General features: G+C 49.9%; 1 protein-coding gene across 5 annotated transcripts in view; it reads right to left on the bottom strand.

The window, feature by feature from the left end:
* Positions 1-8,810: 8,810 nt before the first annotated feature.
* Positions 8,811-27,521, bottom strand: part of GRM7 (glutamate metabotropic receptor 7) — a 159,137-nt gene continuing 140,426 nt past the window's right edge. For 2 of the 5 annotated variants that reach the window (XM_063165058.1, XM_063165059.1), the window contains 3 exons: positions 26,843-27,089; positions 21,954-22,046; positions 8,811-10,178 (listed from right to left, as the gene is read on the bottom strand). In XM_063165058.1, the coding sequence (XP_063021128.1) occupies positions 21,976-22,046; positions 26,843-27,089 (318 nt within the window). In that variant the 3' untranslated portion in view covers positions 8,811-10,178; positions 21,954-21,975. Of the gene's footprint in view, positions 10,179-15,331; positions 15,514-21,953; positions 22,047-26,842; positions 27,090-27,521 lie in introns of all 5 variants that reach the window. The other 3 variants (XR_010028865.1, XR_010028866.1, XM_063165057.1) reach the window with 3 other exon arrangements.

The following is a 27,521-nucleotide window of genomic DNA, read 5'->3' as shown; positions in this document are numbered from 1 at the left end:
CCATGCAAATCTAAGCTCTAATCCTTTTATATTGATGGAAATTAAACTTTTATTCTTGCCATGGATATGGGAGCCTGAAATTCACTTTGGGAAAAAATTCAGGGTTTTATTTTTGGCTCCACTTTCACAATTACTCAGCCCGGGGCATTTTTATGCTGCAGCTCCATTATGTGAAAATCGTGAGTAACATTTTTCTCTCCAGGACTCTACATCTACTCTCCGAATGTTTCACTGAGAATATGACATGATTTAGACTGCAGTGCTTTTAAAAAAACTACCCGATTTCTAGGACCAAATTGTACCTGTGAAAGTGGCTGCAGGGAGTCAGCACCGCCGGGGTGGGATGGAGCCAAGAGACGGCTGGAACTCGTTAAAGCTCTCTGCAAATTATCTCATTAAGTGCTTTCAGATCGGGAAGTGTCTCAGCACTGCAGTGCTGAAGGATGGATTTCTTCAAAAAGGGGATTTTTAATGATTTGGGGGTCAGAATTCCCAGTGTAACCTGCTGCACCCTGGCATGGAACAAGTGTAGGGTCTCAGGCACCCCAGGGCACCCAGCACTGAGCAGGTGGTTGTGGATTTTGTGTACTTGGGATTTTGGATTTTGGGGACAGATAACCCAAATCAGATCTCAAAGCCAATGCTGTTTGTTCTGGAGGCTGTTTGGGAAGGTGGCAGTGAAAGGCTGGGCAGGATTGAGGCTGAAGAAGAAGTGAAATCCATTAATTCTGCAATTCCCCAGTTCTGCTGTGTCCATGGGCTCGGCTCCCACCGGCTCCTGCTCCACATCCCTCGTTTCTGTGGGTGGGTCAGTCCCTGGGCACCCCCTGCTCCTCCCCACAGACACCTCTCACCGCCCAGGAGGAAGGAAGGGCTGTGCTGAATAATTGAGAACATTGGAAATCTTTGTTCTGTGCCTCCAGACTGAAGTGGAAATTTGTCTTGAAGTGGCAGCTATCTGAAATCAATAAAATCATCAACATCACCTGCTTTTACAAAGATAATATTTCCTTAATATTGCCTGGATTCAAAGGAAGAAGAAAGGCTGTGCAGAAGGAAAAGGCATAAAAAGCATTGCAGTGAAGCAGCACTAAATTTTAGAAAACTTTTCCAAGGTCACTAATTGAATTGGTTACAAGATTTAAATGAGATATTGAAAATCAAACACGGCGGCCCAGTTTTAATTGCCTGTGCTGTGCTGGAGCACAATCTCAGAGGTGTGACCTCAGTTTGGGATCTGTACAGGTCCATCAGCCTTGGGCAGTGGGGGCTACACCTATCCTGTGTGCCCTGCCTTCCAACAGGGCCTTGTCCAGCACCTGTCTCACGGTGTATTTGAACATAAATGCACTTAAGAATACTTTAAGTATTGTGGAATACCTGCTTGATACAGGGAACGTATAGTTCATGTGGAAAAGTTTTAGTGCTACTTGGTAAAAAGGAATTTCTGGTGCAGCATCAGCCCAATAATGGCCATAATGTCTCACCTAATGGACAAGTAAACAGCTCTGGGGAAATTAAAATAATCCAACCTGTTAGTGCTGCAGGTTGGGCAGTAAACAGGGCACACAGGGAGAACAGGACCACTGAAATACAGGGGGAGTTAACTCTCTCCTTCCCAGGAGCCAGGGGAGGGGGTTTTGGTGATTTGTTTGGGGGGTTTTTTTGGGTTTTTTTTGAGAATGAATTTACATCGAAGATTAAAATGCCAGGAAGCTGCCTGAGCCATCCAAGTTCCTAGTGGGATCTGCAGTGCTTTGTAGACATAAAGAGATTGAAAACATTTATCTTCCCCCATGATTAATAATAAATCAAGTGTCTTATGATTCTTCCTTTAGGTTTTAATTTTAAGCAAGCTGTTGAAATACAATCTCTAAGCAAAAAAGGGTTCAGAACAGGCTTTGTTTGGATTGCAGACAGAAGTTTTGTACTGTTTGGGACATAAAAAATACAAGTATATAAAAACTCAGCCTCCTGCAATAACATATGTCTGCGAGCTGGGCTGGGTGAATGAGGAGGATTTATGTCTGCAGTCACAGCAGGAATCTGAGCAGCTGTGGGAGATGAAAAACGTGCTCAAGTACACGAGGAGGGTCCCAGGCAGTGTCCATGGAGCGGCTCTGGGAGTTCCAGCGGGACAGCCTGGATTGAAGTATGTAAATAAAGGAGTGTCCACACTGAAACGTTATTGCCACAAGCTGAGGGACCCCAGGGCGGCCCTACGAAGGGGAAGGGAGTGTCTTGGTGTGCTTCAGCTTCCCCCAGAAACTGTGGTGCTGGATTCCCTGGAGGAGCCCCGGGCTCAGACCTCATCCCTCCAGCCCCAGGGATCCATTCCCAGATTCCAGCCTGAGGGGAGATATTCCCTTCCTCCTCCTCCCAGGAGCAGCTCTGCTGTTGGATGGGGTTACTTTGCTATAAAATGTGAGAAGGATCCTGAGACCAGACAATTCCCAAGGGAATGGGGAGCCCTACATGGGATGTTAGTGTGTGGTCCAACCATTCCTTGCTGCTCCTCTGAGCAGCTCCGTGTTACTCAGCAGTTTATTCGAAAAGAAATAAGGAAAAGGAGCAGCAGCAATAATGGCACTAACAGAGAACGGGGGAACGGGAGGAAACTGAAAATTCTGCCTTTTGCTAGGTGGGTGAGTGAGCAGAACATGAGCTCACCCAAACCAGCCCTGGCACAGGGCAGCTCTGGGTGTGAATGGAACAATATTTCACTTCCTGGGGAAAAAAAACAGGCTATTGGTCAAGATGTTTCTATGGTAACTGATATAATTTCATTTTAGTGATGGATTACACAGGAAAACTCCAGGGAGGTTTGAGATGATGGAGTTTCATCTGACAGAGCCTGGCAGGCTCTTTCTCTGAAGTTAGCAGGCAGTTCTGGTGATGTTTAATATTTTATACAGCCATTTATAACCATATATGTTTGTATTTTATATCTAACCGTTTTCCATGCAGGAGCTGTGTGGGACAGCTCTGCCCAGAGCCCTGGCAGTCACTGCTGTGCTCCAGCAGGAGGGACCAGGGCTCTGCCAGCCCAGGGATGGGCAGGGCTGCCAGCACTGCAATTCCCCAGAATTTTGTGTTTGCCCATTTCTGAACTTGGAGCCAAGCAGCACACAGGCAGTAGGTGACAAAATTGGAGATTTTGTTCTTGAAAGGTGTTTCTGCTGCAGGTATAAAGCACAGGTACAGTGCAGCAGGCAGAAGAAAGCTCATTTTATTCCTCTTGAGGGGATCAATGTTCCACAGGAGGGAAAGTTCTGTATTCCCAGTATCCATTATAAACAGCATTTCATTATGGCCATTATCATAACAGGCTCTTGATCTCCTCTGTCAATATTTGGCTCTATCAGGCTCTGTCTTATCTTGAAAGTGAAAAATCCATCATTGTGACAGAAGGGAAAGAATGCAAGAACACCCACCTGCTAATTTCTATTTGAGGCTGGAGGCCCAGAAGGGCTTTGAGGAGCTGCTGCAGGTTGGCATCAATTGTGTGCTTGGGCAGGGCTGGCAGTGCCCTCCTTGGGCTCTGAAACCCCTTCTGCTGCTCACAGGGGTAATTTGGAATGTTTGCAATAACTGAATATTTGGAACAAAAAATTGAATATTTGCAATAATTGAATATTTGGAATAATAATAATAAAATATGACTGCAACTCCTGCTGGGAGAAAGAATCCCAGTGCCTAAACTCTGTGCAGGTGTCAGGAATTAAAATGTGACTTGTGCCTGGTGGGGACAGTGTGCAGGAGCAGTGGGAGCCCAGCCTGGCCCCTGGTGCCTTTATTGGAGAGGAGAGGCTCAGCACAGGGTCCCTGGCAGGGCAGGAGCAGTGGGGATGGAGAGGGGTCATGGAGGGGAAAGAGAAAAGGGAAGAGGAAAATGGATAGAAATGGAGAAAATGACTTTTGAACAATTCATACATGCTCGTGCATCACTCATCAAAAGCAGCATTTTAAAAAGGTTAACACCTTGGCAGAGTTAATTGCTGTTCTTCCTCTTAAATTCCAATGTAATTTCTGATTTCTTCCTCTGTTGTTGATCTTTCAGCTAAGTAGATTTTAAACAAAACAAATATTTATGCCAGTAAAGCACACAAGGGCTTCAATGTTTAAGTAAAGCAAAGCAATTGAAACTTCCTCGTGTAAATATTGAAGGAAAGCAAAGCAAACAAACCCAGAAACTCACATGGCTGAAGGAAACTGCCTTAAAAACCCGAGGTTACACACCTCTTCCCATATAACTTTTATTTGATTTTATGTAAAAGGCACATGTGAGAGAGCAGATACAGGATTACACCAACCAGAAAGTTAAGAGCAAGGTTCACTGATCTCATGGCTCAATACAGTGGGAGACAGTGATTTTTATAAATGAAAGAGCAGAGATTGAGATGCATTCATCACAGATTAGCTGAGGTTCTGCCTCGAGGGGCTCACTGGGATGTGTGTGATGCCCATTGTTGTGTGAGGGGCTGGTTCCAACTCCGAAGAACAAGATAAAAGCTTGTGACTGGGAGAAAGAGCTGCTGTCATTGCTGGATTTAATAAATCTGCTGCAGGGACAATAAGCCTGAGATAAACCCACACAAAGCCTCTGCCTGGGAGTTCTTTTGGCAGGTGGGAAGGAAGGACATCCTGACATTGTGGTTTGGGACTCTGCACGTCTCTGGGCTGCTGGAACCTTCCTGGGGTCAGAGCAGAGGCTTTGGCATTGCCTGGGCACAGCCAGGGGCTGGCTGGGGGAAAGGTGAGGGTCTGCCCAGTGCCACCCCCTGGCACCGGGCAGATCCCCAGCACCAAAAACTGGAGGAAAAATAAAGCGGAGATCATTCTTATGGGGGGAAAAAAAATAAAAGGAGTATTCTTCCTTCTGGGGTGGTACAAAATAAAATAACAGAATTTACTGAAAATAAAATTTGCTGGAAAGAAATACGTGGGTTGGAAAAAGGCTCCAAAGATCATCAAGTCCAACTTTGAACCACCATGTCCATCAGTCACATTGCAAATGCCACATCTCATTTGTTGAACTCTTCCAGGGATGGGGATGCCATCACTTCCCTGTTGCAGAGCTTGGCCAATTTTCAGAGAACAAATTTTTATTAATACAAAATAATCGTTGAAATTAAATACTAATTTAATTTCTAAATTATAATTTAATGATAAAATTTAATTGTTAAAATTAAATCATTGTTACAATTACTGTTTATTAATACTAAATAATTGTGGCTGCATCAAGGAGAGCAAAGAGCCAAGGCTGCTCCCCCTGGAGCTCCCAGGGGACAGAAATGACCCTGCAAAGGCAGGGCCACGTTCCCCCTGCCCCATAACCCTTCTCACACACACTGAGTGATGATTGGCAGGTGATTGGCAGGTGATTGGCAGCTCTGGTGATTGGCAGCCTCCCAGTGGAGCAGCGAATGGAAGTGGCAGCCCCAGATGTGGGAAGTTCCAATCCATTTGCTCCCAATAGAACCAAGGCCAGAGGGCACAGCCCAGCCCTCGTGGGACTCCAGGTTTGTCACCTGCATTCAGCCACCCCCAACATGCTCCCAATTTCCCTTTTGAAGTGGTTTTGGGAAAGGCCTGGGACACTGAGGATGGAATTCTGATGGAATTCTGACTCCACGGGAGCCAGAGGCAAAGCTGGATGGAGGCAGCACCTCACCCCTCAGCTCTTATTAATCTATTAGAAATTATATTAATTATGCCACTAGCACAAAAAGCAATTATCAAAATATTTTGCTAAACATCTTAAAAAATGTTATTTACCAAAAACCACTCAACTGTATCAAAGCCCTGACAAAAAGCTCTCTCAGAAATTAATAAATATATTTGATTAGCACTTTCATGGATGCACAGATTCTGCATATGGGAGCATTATAGTGCATTTAATTATATATAAAGGCAATTAATGTCACAAATTAAGACTAAGCTCTGACTCGGGCTAAATAATTGTCATTATCTATCATACAACATGCCCAGAAAGCTTAACTCCGCAATGATTTTAATGAACAATAAACTTGGCATTTACATACCAAAACAATTTGGTGTAATTCAGTCTCAATAATACACGGCAACAAAAAAAAATCACTGCCATTCTTGGGGAATTTTCTCCTTTCAGGATCACAGGGGCGTTTTTCACAGCACGTTCATCAGTTCCTCACCACGGGAACATTTCCTGTCAGCAGCTGGGTCCTACAGCACAGCCCGAGGGCAGGGGATGCTGCAGCCTCATAGCACCCCAGGAGTCATCCCTGTCACCTGGGACTGATCTCCATGGAGGTGTCCAATAACATCCCAGGAGTCACTGCAGGGACAAACCGGTACAGAAACTGCAGGGACAAACCAGTACAGAAACCCTGCAAGAACCAAACCAGTACAGAAACTGCAGGGACAAACCAGTACAGAAACTGCAGGGACAAACCAGTACAGAAACCCTGCAAGAACCAAACCAGTACAGAAACCCTGCAAGAACCAAACCAGTACAGAAACTGCAGGGACAAACCAGTACAGAAACTGCAGGGACAAACCGGTACAGAAACTGCAGGGACAAACCGGTACAGAAACTGCAGGGACAAACCGGTACAGATAACCTGCAAGGACCAAACCAGTACAGAAACTGCAGGGACAAACCAGTACAGAAACTGCAGGGACAAACCAGTACAGAAACCCTGCAAGAACCAAACCAGTACAGAAACCCTGCAAGAACCAAACCAGTACAGAAACTGCAGGGACAAACCAGTACAGAAACTGCAGGGACAAACCAGTACAGAAACTGCAGGACCAAACCAGTACAGAAACTGCAGGGACAAACCAGTACAGAAACCCTGCAAGAACCAAACCAGTACAGAAACTGCAGGGACCAAACCAGTACAGAAACTGCAGGGACAAACCGGTACAGAAACTGCAGGGACCAAACCAGTACAGAAACTCTGCAAGAACCAAACCAGTACAGAAACCCTGCAAGGACCAAACCAGTATCATGACACCAGTGTGTAGTCAGAGGGGAATGAGATGAAGCTGTTATGGAAACACTGCACTGATGCTAAGTGCAGCCAATTGTAAAATAAAAGACTCTAAATGGAGTTAAAGGTTCGTGGTTGTGTGTTTGAAAAGGAGCTGTGTGGGTGTAATAGTGTGGTGCAGTTAGTGAAATAAAAATAAAAATTGATCCACAGTGCAGAGTGCAACATCTTCACCTTGTGTCAGCTCTTAGCTCTTAAACCAGAGCTTTGCTGGGCTCAGGGACTTGCTTCAGAGACTAATGCATAGAAAGAGGGGTGGAGGTGATAAAAACAATTCCTAATGTGCTCTTTTTTTTTTTTTTTTTTTTTTTTTTTTTTTTTTTTTTTTTTTTAATACAACTGACATGATTATGTGGTGATTATCAGTTCTGTTTGTGTGTGTTGTAGCAGGGTGCTCTGCCTGGAATGGGATAAAACAACTCCAGTAAGGCCCTGTCTGCAAAGCTGTCAGTGCTGGATGAATGGGGTCAATGCTGAAGCCAGCCTGACTCATCAATCCCAAAGTTAAATGTCCCGAGGGGGAGTGAAGATGAGCTTGGGTCCAGCTGCATCCCAACTCCTCCCTGAGGAGTTTAGGAAGCTGGGGGCCCCTTCTGCCCCTCATGATTGAACGGGAGGGTTTCCCTAAAAACTGGGGACTTTACCTGGGCTCCCAAGGTGCCCAGGACACGTGTATGTAACACAGAGTGGTCATGTGTGTGCACATACACACAACAAGAGATTTATGGCTATGGAGGTACAGCTCCGAGAGAGCCATTAATGCACCCGGGGTCCCTCATTCCCCATCACCCCCTCTGAGCAGCACCATTCCCTCTTTCCACCTCAGTCCCACCCTTCACCAAAATAAAGTGAAAAACAAACCAACAAACCATTTTTTTCCCATTCAGAAAAAAAAAAAAAAGACAGCCTTTGAGCAAGAAACGTTTGTTTGATGGCAACGTAGTTATTTAGCCCAACGCTGGCTCTGTCCCTGTGTTTATGGGAACAGGAAAATGCTGCAGCACCTCTGCCTTCATTATTAGCTGGCTGGTGATTAGTTTGTTGCTAAGAAAGCCTTTACCTGGTGGAGTTCCATCTGGAGTCAGCTGCAGTTCACTGGAGGTGCAGAACGTCCCCAGGCCATGGCCTTGCAGAGCAGGCAGGCTGTGACACTCAGCTCTTCATCTCCCGTGCCCTGTCGCAGCTGTCACAGCTCTCCTGATGCTGATTAACTTCATCAGGGTAAGTGATCAAGTTGTCTGCAGAAAATGGGAGGCTAAACACCTTCCCCAGGCTCCATCAGCGCAGCCGAGCCGTGGCTGCCATGCCGAAGGTACTGCAGGTGCTGTGCTGCAAAGGGAATGAGTTTCCTCTCACCTCTGCCTCAACTTTTCCCTTTTCCTGCCCCAGATCACCCAGGCTGTGCCTGGCAGATTGACTCTGATTAACTGCTCACCTAATTACCGTCTGGTGTGCTGCTGAACGTGGTGTCCTTCAAAGGAGCCTCGGCAGCTGACAGCAGCTTTGCAGATATCAGACACTGACAGGGGGTTGGCACCCTGGCACTCCAGCTTTGCTTTCAGGGTTGGGACAGATCTTTCAAAGCCCCTTCGCCCCCTCCAAGCCCTTTGCCCCCTGCAATCAGCTGCCAGCTCCCCCAGGACTTTCTGCAGACCTGCTCCTCGTGCACAAGCCTGGGTTTCTGCATGTCTGACAAGGCCATGAAATAAATGTTAAGTCACAAGGGGGAAGGGGGAGGGAACAACTGAAAAAATATATTTATTGGAGTAAATAAAAAAAAGTTAACCAAAATCTTTTATTGATACATTCTTGGATAATATCACAGGATCGAGAGAATGGAAAGGGAGGGAGGAGGTTGCGGCAAAGATCGGTTTCACTAAATTGGCACATAAGCAGCAAGATTAACGAAATTACTTATTACAAACAGTAGAAAACATACATGCTTCTGTAAGTCCTTATCACACTGGTCAATCATGGTGGGGCATCAACAAAGAAAAACCTCAAGACATGTAAAAGCCATATTCTTTCCTCCAAATATCCTAAGAATCATTGAAATTATTGCAAAATAGTCATATACCTTAAAGAAAAGAACAAAGTAGAACACAAATACAAATATCAAACATAAATTATTAACATGTACCATAAAATACATTACTGGCATGCATTCCAAAGATCAAGACCTCTACTAAAACTCAGCAAAAATCCTTCCTGCTTCCTCTGCAGCCCATCGGAGGTGTGAAGGGGGGGACAAACTTCGCCAGCACAGTTTTTGGTCTTTAAATTCTTTTTTTGTTTTGTTTGTTTGTTTAGTTAAAAAAAATAAGGTATATGGATTGCAGTGATACAAGAATAATAATACAAGTCATGTACATAGGTCTCAGATCCTCAGTGGTCAGTTGGTTTGAGAGGTGCCGAGAGCACAGGGCCTCAAGGAAACTGTGCATCCAAAAAACAAACAGTGACCTCGGAACAACATGGATGGCAATATGCAAAAAATCCTCACAAACTGTACAGAGAGTTCAAAAACTTGCAGTCTGGAAGTACATAGAAAGACAGAATTAGCCCCTTAGAGTCCAGAGCAGCCGAGCGCAGCCGGCCCAGGGAGCTGCTCCTGAGGCGCGGCCATGGCGGCCCTGAGGCCACGGCGGCCCTGAGGGCACGGCGGATCCACGGCCGGAGAGGCCCCAAGGCCACGGCGGTCCCAAGGCCAGAACAGCCTCAAGGCCATGGTGGCTCCAAGGCTGGAGAGGCCCCAAGGCCACAGTGATCCCAAGGCCAGAACAGCCTCAAGGCCATGGTGGCTCCAAGGCTGGAGAGGCCCCAAGGCCATGGTGGTGCCCAAGGCCATGGTGTCCCCATGGCCACAGCGGTCCCAAGGCTGGAGAGGCCCCAAGGCTGGAGAGGCCCCAAGGCCACAGCAGCCCTGAGCCCTGAGGCCAGGCCAGCGCCGTGCAGAGCCGGCAGGATGGAGGAGGTGCTGGGAGCGGCCTGGAGCCGGGCTCCTCTCGCCTCCCCCGTGCCCGGTTCCCCGGAGCCCGTGTGGGGAGCTCAGCCAGGCGGGTGGGCTGGTGGCCCGTGCCCCATGGCAGCTGGCCTAGATCACCAGGTTGTTGTAGCTCACGTACTTCTTTTTTGCAGCAGGGCCTGCAAGAGAAGCAGACAGGGGTCAGAGCCCGCGGCCAAGCCCTCGGTGGGGCTGGCACTGCTCGGGGGGCACCGGGTGGGGACGTGCCTGGGATGGGGATGGGCTGGGAATGGAGACACACCAGGAATGGGGACACACCAGGACAGAGACATGCCCAGGATGGGGACACACCAGGATGGGGACAGCCGGTGGCTCCCAACCCTCCACTCCCACCCACAGGACTCGGGCAGGCAGCTCCCAGGCCAGCCCGAGCTCCAGCTCCAGCTCTGGCAATAAACAGAATTAGCAGGGATTGATGTTGTCAGGCTCCCGCAGTCTGGGTGACTGTGCTGCTGAGGCACCACAACCAGATCCTATTAAGATTTCTTTTTTACAAAAACAGTGACATTTCCTCCAACTTCTTAAATCTCCTGGGCTAAACTTGGCTTTTCTCATGGATAAAGTTGATTCTTATTCAACTTTTATGACTTCTGAGAATTTTTCAATATGGGGATGAAGGTACCAGTTTTCCTAATTATGACCTTCAAATCCAATCTGTTTGCAAACAGAAGGAAATCAGACCAGTCAGAAGGTTATGAGCGCAGCTACACGCTCCTGTCAGGAAAAACTGCAAATATTTAACTGCAGCTGAACACAAAGCAAACTGTTCTGCAGTACCCTGGCAACACTGACAGATCCAGGACACAGAATTGTGGAATATCCTGAGCTGGAAGGGACCCAAAGGGATCATCCAGCCCCTGGCCCTGCACAGACACCCCAAATCCCACCCTGGGCATCCCTGGCAGCTCCTGGAGCTCTGGCAGCTGTGCCCAGCACCCTCTGGGGATGAACCTTTCCCTGAGATCCAGCCTAAACTCCACAGAGACCAAAAAGAGAGCCTGGATTTCCAGTTATCCCAGTTTGCTAAACCACTCAAGTCTAAAACCCACAGTCTTTGGGAGAATTTGGCATAACTTAAGCAGTTTGCTGAGTATTTCCAGTCTGCTAAGCTGGGGCAGACTCCACTCACACCTTGGATGATATTTTTAATGTGTCGTGTTTAGTTTTAGAACTTTCTCAGGAAGATTTAGGAGACACTGTGGAAGGAGAGACGAGAACAACAATTGGATTTGTTCTGCAAATGTGCTTGTCAAACTTCATTGGGTCTGGGTCTCCTGGGGCTCCTCTCAGCCCCTCTGCAAAACCAGACCCAAACAGGACATGGCTCCCACAGGGCTCTGAGTGTCTGCCCTGCATCTCCTGCCAGCCCCTGAGCATCCCCTGAGCATCCCCTGCATCTCTGCCGGCCCTTGAGCATCCCCTGCATCCCCTACCAGCCCCTGAGCATCCCCTGAGCATCCCCTGCGCATCCCCTGCATCTCTGCCAGTCCCTGAGCATCCCCCAAGCCCTCAGAAACCAAACACAGCTCCCTGTGCTCCCCAGCCAGGCTGTGGTGTCCCCCAGGGGTGTCCCCCAGGCAGCAGCCAGACATCACTGCTGGCTTTTCAGAAACTCTCATGCCCCAGCAATTCAGACTGTTGTGAGTACAGCGCACAGGGTGCAGCCCAGTATCAGTATTTTCCATGGTGCTCACTGACAAAGACAGGATTTCAGTCCCAGGTATTCCCAAGATGGACATGTAGGCACCTCACGTGGAGCTGCAGCCCTTGGCAATATTATCCTGCAACCCTGATTCAGCTCTTCCCTCGTGCCCCAGACAGGAGTCAGTGCTGTCTGTTCAATCAAGGACTGATCCCACAGAGGGCTGATCATCTTCAGCTCCCATTAACTTCTCCTGCACACGAAGGTGTCCAACACCTGCCAGGATAAAACTCATTATCCTTCAAGGCTACACTACAAATACTCAATAAACCTGGGAACGCTATTAAATGCTGAAGAAGGGTAAAATGAGCCTGGGAAAAAATGTCATTATGGAACAGGTTGCAAAGTAATTCCATGTATTATTTTGTGATGCACTTCAGCTTTACCCATTACATGCTCCAATTTCAAGGAGCAGCAGCGTTTCTATGACAGATTTAGATGCTCGCACTGCGAGTTCAGATCATGCCACCCCTCCAGTGCCCCCGGGCATTACTGGGGCTCCCAGCAAAACCAGTCCTTCTGCGGGTGAGTTTTCTCACCAGTTCAGCCCCTGCACTCCTTCCTCACTCCCAACAGGACCAGGAACCCCCGGTGCCAGAGGGGTGGAGGCAAGGGACGCTGTGGGTACCTGGATGGGCTCTGAGACAGTGACACGGGCCTTGGCACGGCCCTGCCTCACGGGGATAATGCAGCTGACAAAGGCATCATCCATAATTCAGATGAAACGATCAATAAAAGCCTCGGGGTCATTTTCAGAGAGGAAAGACAACCTTCCTCGTTTAAAGGCTGTTGGGCCGGGGGGCATCATGTCCCTGGTGGCTCTGCTGCATTTCCCCTCTCTGCTCCTGCACTAACTCCAGCAATCCGCAGCTCTGGGCAACTTCAGACACATCGCAGGCCTGGCCAGCTCAGGAGAGACAGTCTGCCTCGGTAATGAATCCTCCTGAGTCACAGCTCATCATTATCACCGCAATTAGCACAGGTATGGATTTGATTTTCCTCAAAGAAATTAATTTACATGAAAATGGGGGACGCTAATGAACCATCGGCGCTGCCACGCTTTAATGCAGCATTGCCTGCTCCTTACACGGGACAGATACGGATCTCACCGCTCCGCCGCTGTTCTGCTAAAGGGCGACGGCTCCGACAGCGAGCACAGATTGGCCTCTCGCGAACAGCCTCCACGTGTTCATTAATTAATTAATTCATTCATTAGTTAATAGCCACGGAATGACGGCAGCCCGGCTGGCCGCTGCTCTGGGTGTGCTGGAAGGAGCCGAGAGCAGCACCTGCACTGCCGGGACATCCCCGGGAATGCCCAGGGCATCAGCCGGGCTAACCCTGGGAATGCCCAGGGCATCAGCCGGGCTAACCCTCGGGTTCAGGGCCCAAAGCGGTGAGGAAGGAAATATCGCGGCTGCTGCCTGCCCGTGTGCGAATAGCGCTGCTCCGGGGGCACTGGCACCGTGTCACTGCCTTGGGAAAGGGGAAACCCTTCAAAAGGGCCTTAAGCACCTAAAGAAGAGGTTTCTGTCACAGTTAGAGAGCAGCGCCCTTTTCTGCTCATTTCCCACTAGTTGGCGGTGAAGAGTGACAGCGCCAATGGAAGGAACGAGCAGGAGGGAGCGCTGAGGGACACAGGTGAGCACAGCCAGGCACAGGTGAGCCCATAGAACCACCGGGGATGGAAAACCCCCGAGATCAGCGAATCCGACCTTCAGCCAACACCAGCACAGCCACCAGAGCTGCAGCTGAGAGCAGCACATGAAACCCAACAATGCTCCTGAGAGCAGCACATGAAACCCAACAATATGCTCCTGGGAGAACAAGGATTCATTCCTTTCCTGCAGTGGGGCCACTGAGAGCCCACACCCTTCCAGAAGTGAGTAACAGCTGCATCTCTGTGCCAGGAACACATCAAAAACAAACACACAGAAGCAAAAATCCTCTTTGGACTTATGAGTTTCATCACTTGACTGGTTTTCATTATTTTGGGCACAGGTCACAAAGACAGGAGCTCCCACAGCACCCCAGAGCCAGGCAGAGTGTCAATACTGACTCAGAGCGAGATGTAATCACTTGCACTTCAATTTTATGCACATTTGTAACCTCTTCCATGCTTAAAGAGCAAAGATTTACAGTGCAAGAAATGAATTTTATTGCAGCCCGCAGGCATCTCGAGCTATCAAACACATGAAACCTCATCTCAGCATTCCCAGCTCCGAGCAGGGACGAACATGGGGATGGCTCCGAGCCTGGAACTCCTGCTCTGATTCCTCTGCAGTCACTGGGGCAGATAATGCTCAGCTCCTCTCTTTCATTTCCTTAATTCTGGCTTAGCAGCCCATATCATTTGTGGCAGGCAGAGCAGAGGCTGATTATTAAATCCTACTCCTAGTCCATCTAAAAGCAAAATGGAGCTGTGTGGCTTTCCCTCGATCTCTGCCAGAAAGACAGAGCTCTCCCCATGCTCTGCTGCCTTCAAATTGGGGAATTTAGATGAGAGCCAGATGAAAGCAACAGGCCTAAATGATTCTACATGCTTGCCCAAAGCCCAACAAATGGAATGAAGCTTGGAGAAAATAATTTTAAATTTGGTATCTAAATGTAAATGGATTGTTCTTTCACATTTTGACATCTCTCTTGTTGTGCTGCCACAGTGTTCTGGCACCTTCTCAGTCTCTCAGTGGCTGCACTGCACAGAGCATTGCACTGCCTGTGCTGCTGGGTCCCTCCAGCCTGGCCCTGTGGCTCTGACACACAGGAGCAGTGGAATGTCCTGTTTGAGTAACAGAATGCAAGTACATTAAATAACAAATAAAACAGTAGAAGTGTGTTCCTCCCCAATTGCTGCTTCTCCTAGAAATTCTGTCCTCAGCTGTCAGGCTCCCCTGCCACTGCTGGTGCAGCAGCACAGCCAGGAACAGGGGTTACCCTCAAGGGGTTACCAGGGGGGAGCTCAGGAGATAAATCCAGAGATGAACCTCCCCACCTGGCCACCAACACAAACGGGACTTTGAGTCACAGAACAGAGCCAGGCTGTTCATGGCCTGGAAAATCTGCAGGGCTGTGCCAGAAACAGAACTATGGGATTGAGATTTTGAGTCAGGAAATAAAACTGATAGAGAAGGATTAGTTGTACCCTTCCAAATAAAATCAATGAAGCACAGCACTGCTGAGGAACATCCATCTCAGGCACCTTTGGCTGTCTCCCTATCTCCTCTTTGGCTGTCTCCCTATCTATCTCCTGTTTGGCTGTATCCCTATCTATCTCCTGTTGGCTGCATCTCTCCCCATCTCCTCCTTGTCTGCTCTGCAGATAAGAACCTGTGTGTCAGGGGAAGCTGAGAATGTCTGCCCCGCCAGGATCAGGGGATGGGCAGCAGGAAGGCTGATCAACACCTCCAGCCCTGAAGGACTGCAGGGGGCACAGGCAGAGCTGTGCTTGTGTCCCACAGGGATGGGGGACAGAAATCCTGCTCTGAGAGGAGGAGGAGGACGTGGGGATGGAGCCAGGGGCCAAAGGAGCCACTGCACAACCCTCACACAAATCCAGCCCCAGAGCCTCACCTGCACCAGGTCACGTGGAGCTGCAAAGGTGCTCAGGAGCTTAGGAAATGTGTTTCCAAATGTTTATGAGATTATGGCAGGGAAGAAACAAACCCAACTCATATTCCTTAATTGGAGCCAGCGGTACAGAAAACCTGCTAATTCCAACTCCATTTCTACTGCTGCTGTGTGAGTGCTGTGGACTGCAAAGATAACAAATGGAAGCAAATTATTTTCACCTGCTTAAAACAAAGTCATTAACAGCACTTTGGTTATCTTACCTGGAAAGCCAGGCTCTGCAGAGAGCTGTTAGAGCCAAGTGTGAAAACAGTTTGCATGAAACATAATTAAAATGATGACCTGAGTGATGGCTGAAACATCCCCAAGGAGGGCTGGAGTCAGAGCTGATGGAAAACAATTCACCTCTGCCTCCTGACTGTGCTGCTGACCTGCTCCCAAGGTGTCCCCAGTGCCTTGTCCCCAACCCTGGGCACAACCGGGGCTCTGTGGCTGCCCTGCCCTCCCAGCACTGCTGTCACCTGCTCCAGCACATCTCCTTTACTTCTCTGCCATCCTGGGAGCTGCTGTGGGCTTCATCCCCTCGCAGGGAGCAACTCCTCCCCAATATCCCAGCTCACAATTCCTTCCAATACCCCAGCTCTCAATTCCTTCCAATATCCCAGCTCTCAATTCCTCCCCAATATCCCAGCTCACAATTCCTTCCAATATCCCAGCTCTCAATTCCTTCCAATATCCCAGCTCTCAATTCCTCCCCAATATCCCAGCTCACAATTCCTTCCAATATCCCAGCTCTGAATTCCTCCCCAATATCCCAGCTCACAATTCCTTCCAATATCCCAGCTCTCAATTCCTTCCAATATCCCAGCTCTCAATTCCTCCACAATATCCCAGCTCACAATTCCTCCCCAGTGTCCCAGCTCTCAATTCCTTCCAATATCCCAGCTCACAATTCCTCCCAATATCCCAGCTCTCAATTCCTCCACAATATCCCAGCTCTCAATTCCTTCCAATATCCCAGTTCACAATTCCTCCCAATATCCCAGCTCTCAATTCCTCCCCAGTGTCCCAGCTCACAATTCCTCCCAATATCCCAGCTCACAATTCCTCCCCAATATCCCAGTTCACAATTCCTCTCCCCAATATCCCAGCTCACAATTCCTCCCCAATATCCCAGCTCACAATATTCCCTCTCCCCCTTTCCTGCCAGCCCCTCCAGGCTCCAGAGGCCACAATCTGGTCACCCTGAAGCTCTCTCCAGCTCTCCCAGCTCTCCTATGGTTATACAGCAATCACACAGCAATATTTTCTCACTCACCCCAGGAACTCTTCTCCCTCCCTGCTAGCTGGCCTGCTCGAGCTCCTTGGCAAAGGGTTGCATGTAACAAACATCTTAACAGGAAAATCGAGGATGTTCATGAGGTGCAAGAGACTCAATTCAGTGGAAAATGTATTCCTGGTGTACAACTCTGTTCCACAGTGTCTGACACAATTACACTCTGAGCTGCACTGTTAAACTGCCCCATTTTGCTGCAATCAACATTTAATTTTTTAGCAGAAGTCTTGATTTCAAATACCCTGGAAATGTTTAACAGCTGATATTAATAAGAGCCCAGATTTAACGCAGGGCTCTTTATCCCAGGGACATGATAAGCATCGTGACAAGTGGTGTAACTATGGCAACTTTATCTCTGCTGTTTCTCTTTCCCCGGAGCAGCAGGAGCAGGCACCTCGGTGCAGGCAGTGCCAGACTGCTCCCAGCTGAGAGCAGAGCTCTGGGTCACTGAGGGGAGCTCAGCCAAACCCCACACCCGGGCTGGGCTGCCTTCCTCCCCTCCTCCCTGTGCCCATGGCGTGCTGCATGGGAATTTACATGTGTTTAACCTGCTCCCTTCCTGTTCTTTCCTTTCCCCTGGCTGGAAAGGAGCCTCCTGCCTTTGCTCCCCGCTGTCAGAGCCCAAACAACCCCAGCCCAAAGGCAAACACATCTTCGGAATGGCAAAGGATGCTCTCCTCAACGAATGGCACAGCTCTCTGGGAGATGCCACATTTCCTTCCCTGGAGCCAGGAAGGACAAACAGCCCCTGTGATGTTCTCCAGAGGTGCTGGGTGTGAAGCAGTGCTGGCAGAGAGGAGCACCCAGAACCCCCAATTTCTGGGTGTTTGCTTGAATTTGCTGCTGCTTGCTGGCGCTCAAAAGACAAACCAACCCAGGTCCTGCACAAGTATATCCTGTTTGCACTCAGTGAGAGCACAGACCAACCCCTGCCTCACTGCAGCGATCCCTGCAGGGACACCAGGGCTGGGCTGTGCCCCCTCCTCTGTTTGCTCCCACCCTCCCCAGAGCTGCTGGGGTTTCCTGTTTGCTTCCACAAGGTGACAAACACAGCAGGGTTTGCACAGCTCCACCAAAGGCACACACTGAGGCAGGAACTGAGATTTCTTGCTGTTCTGACACAACGTGAGCAGTTTTCCCCATACTTGCAATCATGCCCACCAAAAACTGCCTGGATTTGTGTGTTTGAGAAATTAATTTTGCTGCAATATTGCTTGAGGTTTGTTCTTCTTTTTACCCCATCATTATTAGAGTTTCCTTTTTGAACTCACTTGCTAAGTTTTCATTAGGTCTATGAAAACCATGGCCCTTCCAGCCTCTGGTTCTGCTGCTGGGAGCTGTCTGCAGCTGTGAGCTGCTCCCAGAGCCCGGGTTCAGTGATTGCAGGGGCTCAGGGGATGGAGGGCAGGCTGTGCACTCTGATCTGCTGATCTCCAGCTCCTTTCCTGCGGCAGGAGGGATGGGAGGGAGCCCTGCAGCAGGGCTGAGCCCTGACATCTGCCCTGCCTGGGAGCAAGGGAGCCATTCCACATCTGTGGGACACAGGAGAGCCAAACGCTGAGTCTTCTCCCTGATATTACAATTTATAGATGTGACAGATCCTCCCTCAGAGGGTGTAAGGAGTGATAAATTAGTCAAAGGGAGAACTCAGAGCTGCTGAGTTTGTTAAGCAAAGCAGTGAGAGAGACTGGTCTGTGAGGTACAGCTGTATCTGCTCACTCCTCACCAGGATTTACCAGGGAAAAAGAGCACACGAGGAGACAGAAAATGTGGAATGAACAATGAATACTTAGACACTAACTAATCCTAATTTGTGCTCCCAGACATCCATCTACTACACAGCTTTTAATATCCCAGGCACTTCTAGCCATGAGTGTGTTTTTATTCACACATCAGCCTCGAAGGTGATGCTTTAAGTGCCCTCAGAATTTCAATTTTTAAAAATGGAAACAGTCTGACACTTCCCTGCACACTACAATCTTGTATTGTGTACAGTCATGAGAGGTGTGAGACAGTCTGCAGATAATTAGTATGGGAGCTGGCAATTATATCAAAGTAATTCTTTTTAGATGTAAAAGAGAAAGTAACATGATCCCCAAATGCTCAGACAGGAGGGAATGTTCTCTCTGGGGCTGGAGCCCCTCTGAGCCAGGCTGGGACACCTGGGGGGGCTCACCTGGAGGGGAAAAGGCTCCAGGGAGAGCTCAGAGCCCCTAAAGGGGCTGCAGGAGAGCCGCAGAGGGACTGGGGACAGGGATGGAGGGACAGGACCCAGGGAATGGCTCCCAGTGCCAGAGGGCAGGGCTGGGTGGGAGATTGGGAATTGGGAATTGTTCCCTGGCAGGGTGGGCGGCCCTGGCACAGCTGTGGCTGCCCCTGCATCCCTGGCAGTGCCCAAGGGCAGGATGCACCTCTGTGCAACACTTTTAAAATAAGCACATCACCATTAGAAGGAATTGGTGATGGTTAGTTTTCCAGTCAGCCGTTCCAGAAGCAAATAGATGCAGTGAAGGGCTGTCAAAGCCTTTCAGTTATCAATTTTGAGTGCAAATTCTCATTTCTCAGCAGCCTCCACTGAACAGAAAATCCCTCAAGTGAGGTTAAACACGGAGTATTTTCTCAGGCTGAAACTGGCCAGATTTAAAACAAAAATGACACTTCAATCCAGCAAATAATTATTCCATAGCACACACTGGAGGCTGATGAGCTACAGAGCATCTCACAGCTCAGAGCCTGCAAAGAGCTGACTGTGCCCAGGGCCACCTGCCTGTGCCCAGGTGTTGGCACGGGCTGCTCCTGGCCTGGGGCACCCTGGGCTGGGAGCAGGAGGAGAACAGGCACGGAATTGAGGGGCACCTGAACCATGGGGCACTGGGGGCACCTGAACCATGGAGCATTGGGGGCACCTGAACCATTTCCCCCTTCCAACAGCAGCCCAGGTCAGCCTGAGGCCAGGTCAGAACTCATCCCACATCAGTTCCTTACTGGAACCCAGAAACTGCCCTTCTCCTCAGGGCAGCTGTGCCCACGGCAGGCAGGGTGCTGCATGGGCTGTGCCAGCCCTGGCGGTGCCCTGGCTCCCAGTGCCACGGGAATCAGCGTGCCACGGCGTCTGTGTGCAGTTCCACCATTCCCTGGAGTCAATCAGCACTGCCTGGTGTCAGTGTCCAGCCCCAGGCCCTGGCACATCCCTGCAGGACCTGCTGGGGATGCTCTCCCTGCCCCAAGCAGTGCCAGGGCCAGCCTGGCACACCCAGCAGGAGCCCAGGGGAATGCAGAGGCCGAGGCTCTGCCACCCTGCCAAGGCCAGGGCAGGGAGCTGTCCCCGGGCCCTGGCAGCCCCAGCCCAGCCCAGGGGCAGTGCCAGGTGCAGCAGGCACTCCTGCAGGCACTCGTGCAGCCCCAGCCGTGACCCTGCAGCCCTGCAGAAGCCTCAGCTGCCTCCTTGCCTTGCTCACCGGTGGACAATTCCTTCCCTCACACACCTACCCGTGTTTTCCAAGCCTGGTATTTCCATCAGCCTCAGGAGCAGAGAAGCCCTATTTGTCACTCCCAGGAAACAATTTAGAGCCTTTCAAAGCCATCTCCCTGTGCATCACAAGCAGAAATTGATACAGTCACGTCAGGGCTCGGCTCTGCTCGTTCCTACTACAAACACCTTACCAGCAGAACAAGTGTCAATTTACAAGCAGCTGATGTTTGCTGCTGGCCCAGCTTTGTTTTTAATACACTGCATTGTTTCATGCTGCTTGTTGTTCTGTATTCCTGGGAGAACAGATCAAAGCAGCAGCCAGGGCTGCAGGAGCTGGAGCAGCGGTGCTGGGATGGAAAACAGCCTGGAGCACAGGAGCACTGGCAGGACCAGCACAAGCCCGGAGCAGCCCTGCTTTGGGATGAAAAGCATTTTCAAAGCTTCTCTGGACCAAGTTTTAAAATCTGCTTAAAGAATCTGAGTGGCCAGTTGCTTTTTATAGGACCTGGATGACAGAGTTATTTGTGCGCCTTTGCAGACAGCAATTCCTTACATTATTCCCATTAGTACACAGAAATAAATTAATTTTAGAATCTGAGCTCCTAATTATTTTTGTGCCATTTAAAAAAGTTTTCTTTAAAACACCAATTTCTCCTGAGATTTAGGTGTCTCCCATCTCTCTCCTCCTCATCTCCTTCCTTTAACAATCTCATCTCCACAGAGCTGCCCTTTCCTTCTCCTTTTTCATCTGCAGGATGCTTTGAGTGGCCCCTTGTCCCCCCGGCGCTTTGTCCCATTTCCCCAGCCCAGCGCAGCCTGGGATGCTCGGGGTCAGCCCGGGGTTCACGAGAGCTTCAGCCTCCCCTCCTGAGCTGGGAGCTGCCACAATGGCTCTGATTCAAACGCAATCCAAACCAATTTGGGCTCTCGGGAGGACTGAATTGATGCTGGAGCTGGGCAATTTACACCAGCCAGAGATATTGGTAATTTCTTTTCCTGTGTCTCAGAGGCTTAATTCAAGCAGCATTCCAACCTTTGCTGATAGGAGTTCTCACCTATTAGGGCCACGCTAAACACTCTGAAGGCTGAATACAGTGATTTTCCCAGCCCTCGGCGCACAGCAGCACAGGAACCAGGTCAGGTACAGGCTTTTGTACCTGGGCAAAGCCCCTGAGCACGCAGGGAACTGTGAGAAACACTTATTAATGCTTGGCAATCGTTTCTGTGCACTGTCAAAGGCTTCTGACCCCTCTGTGCCCCTGGGAAAGCAGGAATTCCTGGCTGCTGCAGGCACAAATGCCACAGGAGCTCACACATCACCAGATCACCACGAGGCAGCTGCAAAAGCCAGCCCTCAAAAATTGTTCACTCGTGGTTCCACCCAGTCAGTGCCACTGGGCTGCCCTGGGGAAAAGCAGCTTTTCAATCTTTAGGGGCATGTACAGCTTTGGTGCTGGGGAGGACTCAGAAAACACTGCCTGGGCTCTCAGGTTTGGGGGCCAGAATTCACTTTTGATCATTTGTTTGTTTGTTTTTATACAAATATTCCACCCTCAAAGGCTTTATCGGGGTCCAGCTCCAGTGGTGGGCAGGAGGAGAGCTCCCAGACTCACGTCAGGGCCTCCCCTTTCAGGCAAACCCCCATGAAAGCTTTTGGTAACAGGTTTGTGAACAATTTTTAAGTTAGATATCTCTTTTAACGCAGCTGCACTAATGAACATTTCTCATGTAATTACGTATATAATAAAAATAGTCACAATAATCATAATCACCATCATCATTTGAGAATAAAGTAAGAAAAGCTCGGTTTTTCTTACCTTTTTGGAAAGCAGGCAAAAGCTATACAGTAGGTGGGAGAGTGTACCAAGTAACAGACTTTTGAACACTCTTTCTTACTGGTGGTATGGAGTCTACAGGGAAAGTAAATACATTGAATGTAGGATGGGTCTGGGCACAAGGAACGCTCCCAGCCTGCCCTGCCATGAGCCCTGGCACTCCTCTGCCTCCCACTGGGGTCTGGGGGCACCAGCACAGGAATCAGCCCTGCCAGCATGGAAATCAGCACAGGAATCAGCCCTGGCAGCCCAGGAATCAGCACAGATATCAATCAGCCCTGGCAGCATGGAAATCAGCCCTGGCAGAACAGGAATCAGCCCAGGAATCAGCTCTGGCAGCATGGAAATCAGCCCTGGCAGAACAGGAATCAGCACAGATATCAATCAGCCCTGGCAGCACAGGATTCAGCCCTGGCAGCACAGCAATCAGCACAGGAATCAGCCCAGGATTCAGCCCAGGATTCAGCCCTGGCAGCCCCAGAGCAGCCAGGCCAGGGGGCTCAGGTACCTCCAACCAGGGGAGCAGCTCTCTCAGGAGAGCAGGGCTGGCTGAGCTGATTTTCCCTGCTCCCCCCTGAACCAACCCAGGATATTTTGGCTGCTGTTTCAGACCCCCTGTCCCTCCTCAGCATCACCAAGAGCCATTTGAGTGCTTTCCTCAGCAAGAGGGAAGCAGTAATTACATGTAAATCTCAGCAGAATCTAAGCATGGGTTCTGTCCCAGTCTGACACTGCTCCTGCAGCAGAAAATGGAGCAGACAGCCCAGCAGGGCCCTCCACCTGCTCCACCTCAGGCCCCACCAGAAACACCTTCCCAAAGTGTGAAATTCCAGCAAAGCCACACAGGAGCACAGCAAGCTCATGCCAGGGCTGGGAGCTGCTGTGCCCCACATCCCGCTGAGCCCAGCAGGGAAAGCTGTGCAGTGAGGGACAGCAGGCACTGCCAGATGGCAAACAGGAGCGATTAGGAGACTTCTCCTAAATGGATTGGAAGGCTCGGCCCTAACACACCCCGTTCAGCAGGAGAGGTGCGGCTCTCCCAGGGATCCCGGGCAATCTCACACAGCCAGCCCCATTCCCCTGATGGCAGGGACATGAGGTCACTGCACTGCCAGGCTTCTCTCTCGTGGTAATCAATCAGTGCCTCCCTCTGGGCTCACTCCAGACCCTCTCCAGGTGCTCTGCACACATTTCTGGGAGCCTCAATCCCAGCAGGCTGCACCTGAGCTGTGTGCACTGGTCCCACAGGATGAGCATCCCCTGCTCCTGGGCAGCACTCAGGAGTTCACAGAGCTTCAGCCTGACAGGGACACCTTCAGCCCACTGCCACAGAGGGGTCTGGGCTGGGAGGGACCCCAAATCCCACCCAGTGCCACCCCTGCCATGGCAGGGACCCCTCCCACTGTCCCAGGTGCTCCAGCCCCAATGTCCAACCTGGCCTTGGGCACTGCCAGGGATCCAGGGCAGCCACAGCTGCTCTGGTCTTCTAAAGATCTGCTAAAAACCTGGAGATTTTTTCAAGGCTATTTCTCTGTAAAACCATCCACATTTTGCTTGTGCTTTGACTGTGGCCTGTGAGCAGGACAGGCCATAAATGTGCACTCAGCCCCAGATTTGCAGGGTTTGGAGGCAGGGTCAGCCCCACATTTCCAGGCTTTGGGGGTAGGGTCAGCCCCACATTTCCAGGGTTTGGAGGCAGGGTCAGCCCCACATTTCCAGGCTTTGGGGGTAGGGTCAGCCCCAGATTTGCAGGGTTTGTTTGGAGGTCTGTGGGTCCCGTGCTGGTGCTCCCTGGGCTGGGACAGGGGAACACTCATGGAACACCTCCCAGCAGAAATGGCACCTGCAGCCCCCAGCAGCTGAGCAAGCAGCAGCAGCAGCCCCGTGAGAAAGAGCAGAAAATCAAAGTGCAAACCCCACTGTACTCGCAGAGCCCACGGCTGAGCCAGGCCAGCACTCAGCTCGCTCTGGGCACTGCTGACTCTGATCCTCCCCAGGAACTTCCCTGCTCTGCCCCCTGAGCTCCAGAGCCTTGCATGGCTCCAACAACCAAACCCTGAATTTCACAAAGAAATACTGGAAAAACATCCTTTGGTTTTGGTTTTAAGAGAAGATATTTGAGATTTTTAGGAAAAAATGATCCAAGATGCATCCAGAGCAATTTGTAATTCACATTTCCTATATTCTGATTGGTAAAACTCTGGAAATTTCTCTATTCACAGTATAAAATATTTTTAAAGTGAAATTGCTATAAAAACATCAAACCCATTTTTATGTATGGACACCATACCCAAAATTTCACTGAAAATTAAGTTTGAGGAGTTTTGCTTGGATGTTATGACTGTTTTTAAAATTCACTAACACAATTTTCATTTTTTTCCACCTAAAAATGGAACTGTAAACAACTTTTATTTAACAGACTACTCAAACTTCAAAAACCTGAGTTCAGGTGAACTACTGTTATACACATTCCTGAACACTGCCTGATCGGGGGGCTGATCAATAACCCAATCAATGCCACAGCACAGTAACTGCAGCAGTTACACTGGCACTAAGGCACCCCAAAACTTTGAAGTACAGCAGAAGTTTATATCATTTGATTTTCTAATAATTGTTATGAACACACAGACCTGGGGAATGAACGAGCAGTGCTGGTGCAGCTGAGACTATGAACAGATGGAATTCCACATAAATAATGAAAATGTTTTTAAAATAATTATTTCACAAGTGATAATAAAGAAGGAAAAGCTCAGAAAGCAGAAAGTCAGAGATGGCACATTTCCTAACAAACACATTCATGAGCTTTAGGTTCCCACTCAGTGAAGGCTCGAGGCAAAGGTGGCACATCTGGGCAAGCCAGGAGCCTCTGCCCCTTGCACCTCTTAAAAACATGTTCTGGTCTACAGCCCTGGACTAAAAATGGGTGTTTGACCAGAAACATGGGGCTTAGGTGAGCAGATTTTATTTATAGTAAAAATGTTTCCTTCCCAAAATAAAATCTGGCAGTTCTTTGGTGGGAGGGGAGAATGTTCTCAGAAGTCTGAAAGCAGGAAGAGTTGCAGCACAGGAGGATGAGAGCAGGAGGGGACCCTGGGGGGATGTCCGCAGGCTGGGCTCCCACAGGGAACATTCCAGCATCACAGCTTGGGGAGCTTTCTCTTTGGCCAAGTTTTGGCATGAAATTCTTACGTTTGGGGTTTGTGGTGTTTAATTTCAGCTTAGTTGATCCAAAGAGTGGTTAGTGAAGTGCACCAGCAACACAATCCCCTGCCCTGGCCCAGCTGGATTTCAAATTCTCTTTTCCTGCCTTCCCTTCCTGAAATGCCTTGGCATAGGGCCCCGAGTGACACTAGGGAACAGCCCAGGGCAGGAATTCCATTTATTTCCTGCTGCACAAGGGGCTCTCTCCAGCTGCAAGTCCTTAATTTGTGAGAGCCGTTCCATGGCTCTGTCCGTGGTCCTGTCCCTGGCTCTGTCCATGGTCCTGTCCCTGGCTCTGTCCCAGGCTCTGTCCATGGTTCTGTCCCAGGCTCTGTCCATGGTTCTGTCCCTGGCTCTGTCCATGGTCCTGTCCCTGGCTCTGTCCCTGGCTCTGGACCCCAGTCCAGCTTCCAAGGATGAATTTGGTTTTCCCAGCAGGAATGGATTTTGTACACCTGCATGATCAGACATCAGGGGTAAATCCTGCAGGGGTGAGCAGGGGGAGGAAAATGCAGTGTCAGGGATGTGCTTCTTGCTCCCACTCTGCTTTGACAGCAGAGCTGCTGCCCCAGGCAGGAATTCCAGCAGCATGAATGGAGCAGGAATTCCAGCAGTGTTAGAGGCAGGAATTCCAGAAGCATTAGGGGCAGGAATTCCAGCAGCAGCAATGGGGCAGGAATTCCAGCAGCACTAGACACAGGAATTACAGTAGTATTAGAGGCAGGAATTCCAGCAGTGTTAGAGGCAGGAATTCCAGCAGCACTAGACGCAGGAATTACAGTAGTATTAGAGGCAGGAATTCCAGCAGCACTGACAGGACAAGAAGTGGCAGGGATTCCAGCAGCAAACAGATCAGTGGGGCACGGGCAGGGAAAGGGCATTTCTCCACATTCAGAGCTGGCTTTGCACAAGAACTGCAGACGTGCCCAAACCTTTGCAGCATGCTCAGAGCTGTGCAGCTGTCTCCTTCCTCAGCTCCTTCCAGATTCAAATGCAAATCAAATTTGATGGCCTCAGTCTGTAATTTTGTGCTGTGCTATCCTCTGCTATGCACATTAAGGAAACTAGAAGTGTCTTTGCCATCTATTTTCCCTTTAAATCGGTGGCAAGATTTGCATTAAGGCCAGATAAAATCCCTAAATGGGAATCTTCAGGGACCGTGAGATTTTTGCAAAGCAACTTTGCAAGAACCAGGGTGAAAACTGGTGTTAGCAGAGTTATTGATGAATTTGGTGCTTGCCAGGGCCAGCTGGACCCGGGCTGCAGGGTTGTGTACCTGGGGATGTGCAGGGTTCTGTGCCCAGGGTTGTGTACCTGGGGATGTGCAGGGCTCTGTGCCTGGGGATGTGCAGGGTTCAGTGCCCAGGGTTCTGTACTCAGGGGATGTGCAGGGCTCTGTGCCCAGGGTTCTGTGCCGGGCTCTGTGCCCAGGGTTCTGTACTCAGGGGATGTGCAGGGCTCTGTGCCCAGGGTGTGCTGTTCCCTCCCTCTCACAGGTAAAGCAGGGGGCCACGAGTCACTCACAGCTCCCAACCCCTACTGAGGCTCCACCACCAAACGGCACCGCCAAGAGCCAAAAGCAGAGAGTTCCACCACCAGCCCAGAGCTGCAAACGCCACGATGGAGCAAAGCAGGAGCAGCCCCGGAGCGCTGCGGAGCCCCGTACTCACTGTTGGGGTCCACGTTCTCGCAGAGCTCCGTCTTGGCCTCGCCGTTGGGGCGGTCGCTGGGCTTGTGCGACAGGCGCGAGGACATGGTGGCCGCCGTCACCACCGCCTTGAAGCTGCGCTTGCGCTTCTGCACGTTCAGCTCGGGGTGGAAGATGATGATGTAAACCTTGGGCATGTAGAGCATCCCCAGCGCCACCGACGCGCTCAGGTTCATGGAGATGGTGAGCGTGGTGGTTTGGATGTAGAGCTGCGGACAACAGACACGGGTTACGCGCGGGGTCACCGGCCTGGGGCTGCTCACACATGAAATACCAGGCATAAAATACCTGCTGGAAAGGGATTGTAATCTTTCTAGATGTTACACACCGTGAGTGGTGCTGCGGCACCCCACACACACAGAAATACCCCTGGAAAGGGATTGTAACCTGTCTGGGTGTTGCACACCAGGGAAGGGCTGCAGTGCCTCACACACAAATAAGTACCTGCTGGAAAGGGATTAGAACCAGTTTACATGTGTTACACACCAGGGCAGGGGCTGCAGCACTTCACACACAAATAAGTACCTGCTGGAAAGGGATTTCAACCTGTCTGCATGAGTTACACACCATGGGTGTGGGATGCAGCAGTTCAAACATAAATACCACAGTAAAGTAATTTTTAACCAGTCTGCATGTGTTAC

This window comes from Melospiza melodia, chromosome 10 (genome assembly GCF_035770615.1).
Source record: "Melospiza melodia melodia isolate bMelMel2 chromosome 10, bMelMel2.pri, whole genome shotgun sequence".
NCBI classification, from domain to species: Eukaryota; Metazoa; Chordata; class Aves; order Passeriformes; family Passerellidae; genus Melospiza; species Melospiza melodia.
The sequence above is the reverse complement of the archived record's forward strand: the minus strand, read 5'-3'. Positions and strand labels throughout refer to the sequence as shown.